Genomic DNA, 11520 nt, shown 5'->3' with positions numbered 1-11520 from the left:
CAAAGCGAGTAGGAAGCTGCGAGCATGCGTCGCGTCGGGGGGCGCGGGTGCACCGCCGGGCATCTTCGTAAGGGAGGGTACCAGCCAATAGGCGACGGTTGCTCTGTCGCCGGGGGCGTGACCATGCAGATAAGGCGCGGGTGGGCGGCCCAATGGGCGGGCGCCTATGCAGATGAGACGGTGACAGCCGGGCCAGCGGGCGGGCGGGCAGGCGGGCTGTTGGGGCGGGGAGGTGGGACCCGGAGAGGGGTGGCCGTGGGGCCCGGCCGGGCTGGGGTGGGGGGCCGCAGCCATGATCCGGGCCTTCTCGTTCCCGGTGAGCCCCGAGCGGGGCCGGCTGCGGGGCTGGCTGGAGGGCAGCCTGGCCGGGCTCTGCGAGTTGCACTGGCTCCGGGAGAGGCAGGAGTACCGCGTGCAGCAAGCGCTGCGGCTGGCCCAGCCCGGAATGGGGGGCGCCGAGGCCGAGGACGAGGAGGACGCCGATGAGGACGAAGATGCGGCGGCAGCGCGCCGGGCCGCAGCGGCCCTGGAGGAGCAGCTGGTGAGGGGCCGCCTGTCCGTCCATCCCTCCGCCCCCGTCTGTGTCTGTCTGTCCGTCTCGGTTGGATGCTCAGACACCCGTTCCGGTGGGGGAGGGGGAAAAGACAGGGGGTGGGACTGGAGACCCTGGAGTATGGGCGGCGGGCGGGATCGGGCCTGCCCACCCCCAAACTGGGGAAGGGGGACAGCATCGTTTCCGCTGGAGCCTCGTGAAATGCACAGGCCCCTTCCCCAAAGAAAATTCTTCTGGGCGCTAAGTATGTGTCAAGCCTGGGCCGAGTATTTGGCATGCGCTGTCTTCTTGAAGCTTGGGGGAGAAAGGGGTGATAGTCCCCATTTTACAGAGCAAGAAGCTGAGGCTCAGAGATGGCAAGCGACTCACCCAAGGTCACACAGCTGGAATCCAAGCATGCCCCCCTCTGGCCCCGCCACCAGGGCTCCATCTTCCCTAAGTCCCGGTGTGCTTGGAGATCTCTGGAGGGGGCGGGGTGGGGGGGAGGGGATCCTTGGGCTTCCTGAGGGATGGATCACCGCTGGGAGGAAGCTTGCAGTCCGCGGTGATCTTTACTCTGCGGTGACACTTTCCCTCCTTTCCTAGCTGGTCCCAGCCTTGGTGAGCCCCAGAAGAGGCAGGTCGAGGCAGCATGGGGGTCTGGCTTCTGAACTCCCTGAGTGTTCTAATGGTAGAAAAAGAGGCAGAGGTCTCCAGAATGACTTCAAGAGCACCACCCCTCTCTCCTTCTCTGTCATTCTCTGATTTTTCCCGACCTCTTCCTGGATTTCTCTCACTCTGTCTCCCTACTGCCACATCTCTGACTTTCAGCATCTGTTTCTGTCTTTCTTAATCCTCCGTCTCTCTGTGTCTCTCTGTCTCGGTCTCCCTGGTCTTCTCTTGCCTTTCTGCACCTCTCTCTCTTCCCGCCCCACGTCCCTGTCCCTATCTCTCTCTTCCCCTCCCCCCAGCCTGCCAGGCCCCAGACCCTGGCTCCCTCTGCAGATCCCATCCCCAAGCCTGTGTGTGGTCAGAGCTTCCCGTTTGGGGAAACCTGAGCCCGGGCGGCGGGGGAGGGGGCTCTCCCTGCTGCTGACCTCCACTGCCCCCTCCCCAGATGGAGAATGGGGAGGGGGACTGACGCCAGACTCCGGGGCTGCACGCACAGCCCCTCCCCCGACCGGGAGTGAGACCCTGCACATTCTTCTCTGGAAGCAGAAACAGCTGTGGGAGGCCCCACCCCCTCCCAAAGTTAGAGACGCCTTGTGGGGGCCTTCATCAGCTCCCCCCCACACCCCACCCCAAGCTGGCTGGGCTTGGGTAGGCACCTCCCACCGTACGTACAAGGAGAGGGAGAGAGCACGGGGATGGGCGAGCTGTGTCCTTCCTTCCGGTCCCTCAGTCTGCCTCAGTCTCCCCTCGCTGCCCTTCAGCTTCCCTATCCCTGCCGCTGAGTCTCCCCCCTTCTCTGCCCCTCTGTCTACCCCGCCCCCCAGGAGGTGGTAGTGGAGAGGCCTCTTTCCCCCACACTCTCCAGGCAAAGCTCCGTCCCAGCGTCAGGGAGGAGGCGGTGGCAGGCAGCGGGAGGAAGGCAGCGGCGCAGAGGGAGGAACAGAAAAGCGCTAAATATAAACGTCTCTGCGGTTGGGGGTTCCTGGGTCCTTCAGAAGAGGGTGTGGGTACCTTCTCTGATCCCGAGCCTCTGTCTTGTGATGCTAACCCCTCCCGCCCCTCACCCCCTGCCAAGGAATACACTCCTTTTGAAGCCAGAAAGATTGAAGCCAGACTCCATTCATTGCTAATAGGAGTAGCTGGGACGCAGGTAAAGACCGGGGGTGTCTCAGAGAAGAGAGGTCAGAATCCTGGATGGGGGTGGGAGTTCCGTTCTCTTCCACCAAGAAAAAGGGTCCCCTTCCAGCAAGAAGGACTTAAATTAGACTTGAAGAAGGACTTCCAAATCGCGCTAAAGAGAACGGGGCACAGACTAGGGACATGTGAGTAGTAGGGAACACAGGTCTGGAAAAGTTTAGGCCATGGGGTCTCCAGGGGTCCTCACCTAACGAGCCCGTTAAACCTATCCAAACTGCACGACCACAGGCCTGCTGGAAGAAGGGCTTGCAAAGAAAAGGGGGGTGGGGATGAGGGGTATTGTGGGTACATAGGGAGCAGGATTCAGACCAAGGTCCTTTTGAAGAGTCATCACTTTGCACCCAGAAGGGAGGGGGTCAAACTTACCAACAGTGGGAGTGTGCGGACTAGGGGTGGTGTTGGAGGGCCCAGGCGTGGGGAAGAGGCGGCCTCTCTGGTTTGTCCCCCTTACCCCTGCTCTTCCCTACAGAGCAGGAACTGAAATTAGACCCACAGAACTTAGCTCTCCTCCCAGTCTATCCTTTTATGTTTATTTTTAATTACACAAGTAAAACATGACTTTATATTTTGCTGGTTGGAAATTCATAGCTTTCGTGTGAGAATAAAAGCTAGCAATTATTGAGCTTAAAAGGAACCGCTGTTTTAAGTCATATAATCCTCACAACACCCCTTAAGAGAGGGAGCTGAATGAGGCCAGGTTACAGACAAGGAAACCAGGGCCCAGAGAGGGGAGTAACCTGCTAAAGGTCACACAGGGTCTCCTCGGAGATCACTGCCAATGTCACGTTGGCATGAGTCCCTCTAGACCAATGGATCTGCTTGTAGGAAGAGCTTACCTGCCAAGAAACGTAGGGTTTTGCTTTGGCTCTTGCCAATTCTAGTCTCTTGGGGGAGGTCCCAGAGATAACACCAGCGGTTCTCAAAGTGTGGCTGCTGGGCTAAGCAGTGTCACCCCGAAACTTGTAAGTTATGCCTATTCTTGGGCTCCAGGCTGGAATCAGAAGCTCTGGAAGTGGGACCCAGGCCCTGCAGGTAAATCTGACTCCCGCTCATACGCGGCACTTTTCTTTATCTTGTCAATGCTGTCTTAGTGATGATTTTTTTTTTAAGATTTTATTTATTCATTTGAGAGAAAGAGAGAGAGAGAGAGCAAGTAAGAGAAAGCAGGGTAAGGGGTAGAAGGAGAAGCAGACTCCATGCTGAGCAGGGAGCCTGATGCAGGGCTCGATCCTGGGACTCCGGAATCATGACCTGAACCAAAGGCAGATGCTTAACCCACTGAGCCATCCAGGTGCCCCCTCTTAGCGATGATTCTGTGTAGAAATTGCGTCCTTCCATTTTGACAGCTGTATAGTATTCTGCTATGTACATTCATTTTCATCAAACGTTTCCTGAGCACCTGCTTTGTTCCAGACATTATGCTATTCCCTAGGGGTGGGGGGGTGGATCCTGACATGAAAAAAGCAGATGAAAATCTCTGCCTTCCAGGGATGACATTTAGTGAGACAGACCCGATGACAACCTGATGCATCCTTTTGAGCCAAGAGGTCATTACTGCTACGTTGCAGGGAAGCGGGGGGAGGGGGACAGGTCAATGGGTGCAAAATGACGGGGATGCTATTTTGGAAAGACCGGTCAGGGGAGGGATCTTGTAAGGAAAGATCTGAATGAAGCCAGAGAGGGAGCCAGGAAGAAATGCAGGGGGAGCACATCCTTACTGAGGTAGGAGCACCGCATGGTCATCCAGGGAGTGTGGCTGGAGCAGAGTGAGCAGGGGGGTGATTAGTGGGGGACATGACATGGGGTACCTGGCCAGGTCTCCGACATTGTTTTAGCCACCCCCTGATTGTGCACAATCCGGCTGCTTTCCTGGGTTCTGCTCCAAGATGACGCCACCCTGAGCATCTCTGCACACCCAGGGCAGGAGCCCAACATGGAATGATTTGTTGACTTTCCTCCCCTAAACAAACCCAGATGGGGGCTTCTGTTCTTGGGGTGGAGGGAAGGGGGAGGACAAGGGGCCCAGGAGAGCAGCCACAGGAGTAGGAAGCTGAGAGGCGGGGGGGGGGGGGGGGGGGGGTCTGCAGGGGGGTGGGGGGGTCCGGCCAGTCTTTCTGCCCTAAATAGGCAGGGCTGGGCGACTGGCCTCCTGGCTCCTCCCCCCTCCTTCCCTCCCTCCCGCCATCCAGACAAGCTGCTTTTGTCTGAGGGTCAACCGTCAGCCTGTGGCGGGCGGCCACCTCTGGCTTCGCCCCAGACCCATGTGCAACTCTTCCTGGATCTGGCCCTGTTTTTCCAAAATGGGGTTAGGTCCTAGCGTCTTGGAGCCCCATCTGCGTTGCCTTAGTCCCTCGACCCGTCCCTGGTCACTGTCGCTCCCCTAAAAGGGTTTTCATCCTCCTTTATTCTCACCTGATAAGAAATGCTCGTTTTCTGCAGCAAGAAGGATCCAGGATAGACTCAACCGGACTTTCTCATGGGGATGAGGTTCAGGGGCAGACATGGGAGGCTTCCGGGTGGGAATGAAGCAAGGGTGGGAGAAAGATGTTCCCTGGAGCCAGGGAACGGGCTGGGGCTTGCTACTGTAGTACTGCTACCGGCTAGACTCACAGAAGGACTTCCTAGGGTGCTCTTCCTGGGGAAAGGACCGAAGACTTCTACAAGTTGTGGTCAGCCTGTTTTATCCATATGAGGGAAAGAATCAGTCTGCAGCAGGAAGGACTTAAGGAAGACTTACAAAAGGACTTTGTGCTGATGATAAGGGGCAGAGGGAGATGATGGGAGCATCTGAGAAGAGAAAGTCAAGTACTGGGAGGAGGTGGACCAATGGCTAGGGGATCTGCTGGGTCCTGGGTATTTTGGGGGCAAAGTCCCCTTACAGTGACACCACGTAAACTGAGACTCGAAGAGGAACGTTCTGATAGGGGTTAAGGGGTGATGGAGGAAACACCTGACAGAGAGGGGGCGAGGGATGGGAACTTCTGAAGCTTATCCCACCTAAGAAAGGTTAATGTAGCTGCAGCATGAAGGACTTGAGTTAGATAATCACTGGGACTTCTTTTTTTTTTTTTTTAAGATTTTATTTATTTATTTGACAGAGATCACAAGTAGGCAGAGAGTCAGGCAGAGAGAGGGGAGGGGGAGAAGTAGGCTCCCTGCTGAGCAGAGAGCCCCATGTGGGACTCTTGATCCCAGGACCCTGAGATCATGACCCGAGCTGAAAGCAGAGGCTTTAACCCACTGAGCCACCCAGGTGCCCCATCACTGGGACTTCTAATGGGATGAAAGGACAGAGATCTTGAGGGAGATACTGGACTTCAGTACTGCTTTTAGACTTTTGAAATCAGAGCCTCACTGTCAAAGTGAAACTCTGCTCATGGGGGGGGGATATAGGGGGAGGGGGGCAGGCGGCAGAGGATTGGGGACATTCTGACGATCCTGCTCTCCCCATGCCCTCAGGAGGCCTTGCCTGGGCTCATCTGGGACCTGGGCCAGCAGCTGGGAGACCTGAGCCTGGAGTCTGGGGGCCTGGAACAGGAGAGCGGGCGCAGCTCAGGTGAGCATGCGTAGAGGGAGAAGGGTCTGCCTGGGACATCCCCATCTTTCCTACTGCCCCCTACCTCTCAGGTTTCCCTGTCTCTGCCTCTTGGTCTCTTTCTTTCCCCACCCCTGGTTTCCCCGTCCAGGCCCCTGATTGTCTCTCCTCTACTCCCTGGAATCCAGGCTTCTATGAAGACCCCAGCTCCACGGGAGGTCCAGACTCACCCCCCTCTACCTTCTGTGGGGACAGTGGCTTCTCTGGATCTGGCTCCTATGGACGCCTGGGTCCCTCTGAACCCCGAGGCATCTACGCCAGCGAGAGGCCCAAGTCCCTAGGTAAGGTGGGTGGGGTTGGGGCCCTGAGAGGCAGGGAATGGGCAGGAAGAGAATGCTTTTGAGCACAGGCTTCTGAGTCAGACTGACCTGGATTCAAACTCTGGCTGTGACCCTCCCTTCTCATGTGATTTTGAGCATGTTGCTTCTTTCTGGGCCTCTGTTTCTCCTTTTGTTAAAATAGGATTATTAGCAGCACCTGCCTCATAGGGAAGTTTTCCATACTCAATGAGCCTGCGTCCTCACTACCATTGGACTTGGCACTTGGTAGCCACGTAAACAGCAACTCCTGTTGTTCATTTATACAAGTCAGTTTCTGAGCCCCTACTAGGTGCCAGCTTAGGTTTGTTTCAGTGGCGAGGGATACCCAGAGGGAAAGAAAAAAAAAAATCCCTGTTTTCATAAAGCTGACTTTGCAGTGGGAGAAACAGATAATATACAAGATAAATAAGATACAGACATATAGGATGAGAAGAAAGTTAGGGAAGGGAGCTGGGGAGGGCATACCCTTTTGAGTTGGGGAGGAAGTTGCAATTTTAGGACACATGGTTAGGGAGGGTGTCACTGAGACTCTGACATTTGAGTGGCGCCCTGAAATAAGCGAAGCAGATATCCTCAGGGAAGCTTGTTCCAGGGAACGGCAAGTGCAAAGGCCCTGAGGCTGGAACGTGACTGGAGTGTGCTTCCAAGAGGGCAGCAGAGCCTGAGACCTAGAATTATAGAAGACAGGAATTAGAGATGAAGGTCAGAGAGGCAGAGGCAGGACAGACCCTTCAAGGTCTTGTGACGATTTTGTTATGAACCTGATATGCGGGGAAGGGTGAGAGCAGGGTTTTGGATGACAGTGGAGGAGGGCGGGGTAGGCAACTTGCCCCTCCTAGGCTCCTTGAGCAAGGGCGTCGAGGGTCCCTCCCCTCTCTTCCTTTTTTTATTTTTGCCTCCCTCCCTAGGAGACGCCAGTCCCAGCGCTCCGGAGGCGGTGAGCGCTCGGGCAGCCGTGCCACGATCATACTCTGCTCCCTACCCGACGGCAGCGGGCTCTGCGGGCCCTGAGGCCTGCTCCTCCGCGGAGCGGCGGGCGCGCGCCGGGCCCTTCCTGACGCCCAGCCCCCTGCACGCCGTGGCGCTGCGCAGCCCGCGGCCTTGCAGCCGGCCTCCCGCAGATTCGCCGGACGCCTCGGGGGCGGGGCGGCCCCTGGACGGCTACATCTCGGCGCTCCTGCGCAGGCGCCGCCGCCGGGGGGCGGGCCAGCCCCGGACCAGTCCCGGGGGCGCGGACGGGGGCCCGCGGCGCCAGAACAGCGTGCGCCAGAGGCCGCCGGACGTGTCCCCGCCCCCCGGAGGCGCGCGGCCCGCGCCCGAGCCCCCGGTGGAGCGCGCGGGGGTTCGTCCCGCCAGCCCGGCCGCCCTAGGCCGTGCCTGGGCCTCGCAGTGGGAGTCGGAGACGGCGCCCGAGCCCCCCGCGCCGCCCGCCGCTCCCTCGCCCCCCGACAGCCCGGCCGAGGGGCGCCTGGTGAAGGCACAGTACATACCGGCCGCGCAGGCCGCCACCCGCGGCCTCCCTGGCCGGGCGGCCCGCCGCAAAGCGCCCCCACTGACCCGCGGCCGCAGCGTGGAGCAGTCCCCACCCCGGGAGCGTCCCCGGGCCGCCGGCCGCCGCGGACGCATGACGGAGGCCTCGGGCCGCCGGGGCTCGCCCAGGGCTCGCAAGGCCGCGCGCTCCCAGTCCGAGACCAGCCTGTTGGGCCGCGCGGCCGCGGTTCCTCCCGGGCCCCCCAAGTACCCCACGGCCGAACGGGAAGAGCCTCGGCCGCCGCGGCCCCGCCGCGGCCCTGCGCCCACGCTCGCGGCCCAGGCCGCGGGGTCCTGCCGCCGTTGGCGCTCCACGGCCGAGATCGACGCTGCGGACGGGCGCCGCGGCCGTCCCCGAGCCCCCGCGGCCCGCGGCCCGGTGCCCGGCCCATCCCCGTCCGCTCCTCAGCGCCGTCTTCTCTATGGCTGCGCGGGCAGCGACTCGGAGTGCTCGGCCGGGCGCCTGGGGCCGCTTGGACGCCGGGGGCCCGCAGGTGGTGTGGGCGGCGGCTATGGGGAGAGTGAATCCAGCGCCAGCGAGGGGGAGTCGCCGGCCTTCAGCTCCGCATCCAGCGACTCAGACGGCAGCGGTGGTCTGGTGTGGCCGCAGCAGCTGGTGGCGGCCACCGCGGCCTCTGGGGCAGGGGGTGGTGCAGGTGGAGGGGCGCCCGCGGGCCCCGCCAAAGTCTTTGTGAAGATCAAGGCTTCCCACGCACTCAAGAAAAAGATACTGCGTTTCCGTTCGGGTTCTCTCAAGGTCATGACTACAGTGTGAGTTTGGGAGTTTGCTTGGGCTCCCCCTTCATGGCCTCTGCACCACCACACTCCCAATCACTGACCCTTCCATACCTCCCTTCCAAAGACCACCATTTTCTCTGCTTCCAAAGACCCTTCCTCACTGCCCCCATTCACTGCAAGTCTTGGTTGAAAAGGCTCCCCCTCCACCATAGGGAGGAATGGGGGAGGAGCCCTGTTTGACCCAGTTCAGCTGCTGGCTCTGCAGCCTTTGGGCAAGAAAGTTCCCTTTGTCTGGGCCTCACTTTCCTCATCTGTACTATGGGTGTACTATGGTATGCAGAAGGGGTAATTCAGTTTGAATTTCCCCATTTTAGTTTAGACACTTAGTCCGTTTGTTCCCGTTCGCTTCCGTCACTGAACCCTCTTATTCCTCCTTTCCATGCCCAGATACAGTGTCCGCCCCTACTCCCCATTCACAAAGTGCCCCCTGTCCATGTCCCTGGATTCTTAGGATATCCCCTTGGCACCATGGTCAAAGACTCTGTGTTTGACTCAGGTGGTGCCTGCAGAGTGCCCTGGGAAAGGAAGGAGCACTGACTTTGGGGTTTTGAGGGTCAAGTAGGAGGTGGTAACACCTGGAAAGAAAGACTTTTCACCTCTATCCCTGGACAATTATGGAGGATTAAGAGGTAGAAGAGGGAAAGGAAGATGGCTTCTATCTCATGCCCCCTTTCTCCCCTGCTGAGAGGGAGTGTGGGGAGCCCAGAAAGACCCTCAACTGTTCCAATCCAGTATTTTTTTTTCTTTTTTAAAATTACTGTATTTATTATGACGATGGTGACTCCCCAGTGCACAGGGGGGCCAGACTCTGTGTGTTTCTCTAACCTCTTTGTAAATAAATGCACAATGTTACATATGTGGTAGACTCTTCTGTGGTAAAATGAGAGAAATGGTTTTCCTTTGGACTAACATTTAGTGAGCAACTACTGTTTGCTTTGAATATAGTAGTGTCCAGAACCAGATAGCAGATCTCAGGGTGGTTCTCAACCTAATTTTCCTGTCATGGGGTATAAAGAATCTGACCTTTGATTGAGTTGTGTTTGGGCATAAACATGGTTTCATGAAAATACGGGTAAACGGACAACTCCAAATCCCTTCTCTCAGAAGTTATAATTAGTTTGTTCCATATTCTTGCATTTTTTTCCTTTATGCATTTGCAAACATATATGAATCTAAGTAACTATACAAATGCATAACTATTATATACATATGCATGTTTATATATATGTATATATATCTATACATATATAAATTGAGCTGTATATTTGCCTTGTGTATCACTGTTCTTTTGGTGGTGTTGAGTCATCTGAGTCCAGAGATTTCTTTATGGGAAGGATTTCAGTTAGGAGTTGGATTTTTGTAGGTGTGTCTCGGTGGCTTAGTTGGTTAAGTGTCCAACTCTTGATTTCAGTTCAGGTCATAATCTCAGTGTTGTGAGATTGAGCCCCCTGTTGGGCTCCACACTGGGCATGGAGTCTGCTTAAGATTCGCCCTCCCCGGGGCGCCTGGGTGGCTCAGTGGGTTAAGCCGCTGCCTTCGGCTCAGGTCATGATCCCAGGTCCTGGGTTCGAGCCCCACATCGGGCTTTCTGCTCAGCAGGGAGCCTGCCTCCTCCTCTCTCTCTGCCTGCCTCTCTGCTTACTTGTGATTTCTCTCTGTCAAATAAATAAATAAAATCTTTAAAAAAAAAAAAAGATTCGCCCTCCCCCTCTGCCCCTCTCTCCACTCCCTGCTCCTGTTCCATCTCTCTCTCTAAAAAAAAAAAAAAAAAATTGGTTGGGGCGCCTGGGTGGGTTAAAGCCTCTGACTTTGGCTCAGGTCATGATCTCAGGGTCCTGGGATTGAGCCCCACATCTGGCTCTCTGCTCGGCAGGGAGCCTGCTTCCTCCTCTCTCTGCCTGCCTCTCTGCCTACTTGTGATCTCTTTCTGTCAAATAAATAAGATCTTAAAAAAAAAATTGGACTTCTTTGATGGTTACAGGACTATTTAGCTTTTCTATTTCTTCCTGTGTCAGTTTTACTAAGTTGTTGTATTCTAGGAATTTGTCCATTCATCTAAATTTAGATGACATATTTTCTGTTACTGTATTATTTTTAAAAAAGATTTTATTTATTTATTAGAGAGACAGAGATAGCAAGAGAGAGAAGGAGCTGGGAGGAGAGGGAGAAGCAGGCTCCCCGCTGAATAGGGAGCCAGAAGTGGGGCTTGATCCCAGAACCCCAGGATCATGACCGGAGGTGAAGGCAGACACTTAACTGACTGAGACACCCAGCTGTCCCTAAAGATTTTATTTTTAAGTAATCTCTACCCCCAGTGTGGTGCCTGAACTCACAGCCCTGAGATCAAGAGTCGAGTGCTCTACCAATGATGCCAGGTCCCCCATCACTGTATTATCAATGGCTGCTTTAGCATCCACTGTGGGATTGTCCGCTCTCCCAGTTCTTTTGCTGTTGGGGACTTCGCAGCAGTAATGTCCTTGTACCTACCTCTGTGCCTATATGTGTGTATTTCCAGAGGCTCCACTCCTAGAAATAGAATTGCTTGGTCATTATAATATGTTCATTTAAAAACTTTTAATTGACACTGCCACACTTCCTTCCACTAAGCGTGCCCTCAGCTGACATTTCCAACGGGAATTTCTGAGATGCCCATTTTTCCATCAGTTCACCAGACATTTTTGCCAATCTTATGGGGGAAAACTGTGTTCTCTTTTAATTACCACGTCTTCCTCCCCGTTGCCATGAGGCAACACATTTATATCCCTATTAGGCCACTTTTAATTCTATGAGTTGCCTGTTCACACCCTTTGCCCATATTTCTATTGGATAAGTTCAGTAATCACACAGATTTCATGGGTGAGTAAGAAGTTTGGAGA

The 11520-nt window shown here is 55.9% G+C and overlaps 1 protein-coding gene across 1 annotated transcript; it reads left to right on the top strand.

Moving 5' to 3' along the window:
* On the top strand, nucleotides 1-9498 carry DACT3 (dishevelled binding antagonist of beta catenin 3). Its single transcript, XM_047712344.1, has 4 exons — nucleotides 1-541; nucleotides 5861-5957; nucleotides 6125-6277; nucleotides 7225-9498. The coding sequence occupies exons 1-4, from the start codon at nucleotides 293-295 to the stop codon at nucleotides 8619-8621; spliced, it is 1896 nt and encodes a 631-aa protein (XP_047568300.1). The 5' UTR covers nucleotides 1-292; the 3' UTR covers nucleotides 8622-9498.
* The last annotated feature ends 2022 nt before the right edge of the window (nucleotides 9499-11520 follow it).

This window comes from Lutra lutra, chromosome 17, assembly GCF_902655055.1.
Source record: "Lutra lutra chromosome 17, mLutLut1.2, whole genome shotgun sequence".
Classification (NCBI taxonomy): Eukaryota; Metazoa; Chordata; class Mammalia; order Carnivora; family Mustelidae; genus Lutra; species Lutra lutra.
This window is presented reverse-complemented; position numbering and strand designations above follow the sequence as displayed.

What these genes read in the sequence shown, in the direction of transcription:
- DACT3 (XM_047712344.1), top strand. Translation starts at nt 293, where the DNA reads ATGATCCGGGCCTTCTCGTTCCCGGTGAGCCCCGAGCGGGGCCGGCTG. An exon ending in GGAGAGCGGGCGCAGCTCAG is followed by an intron (nt 5,958 to 6,124) that starts GTGAGCATGCGT and finishes CCTGGAATCCAG; the next exon opens with GCTTCTATGAAGACCCCAGC. An exon ending in CGAGAGGCCCAAGTCCCTAG is followed by an intron (nt 6,278 to 7,224) that starts GTAAGGTGGGTG and finishes CTCCCTCCCTAG; the next exon opens with GAGACGCCAGTCCCAGCGCT.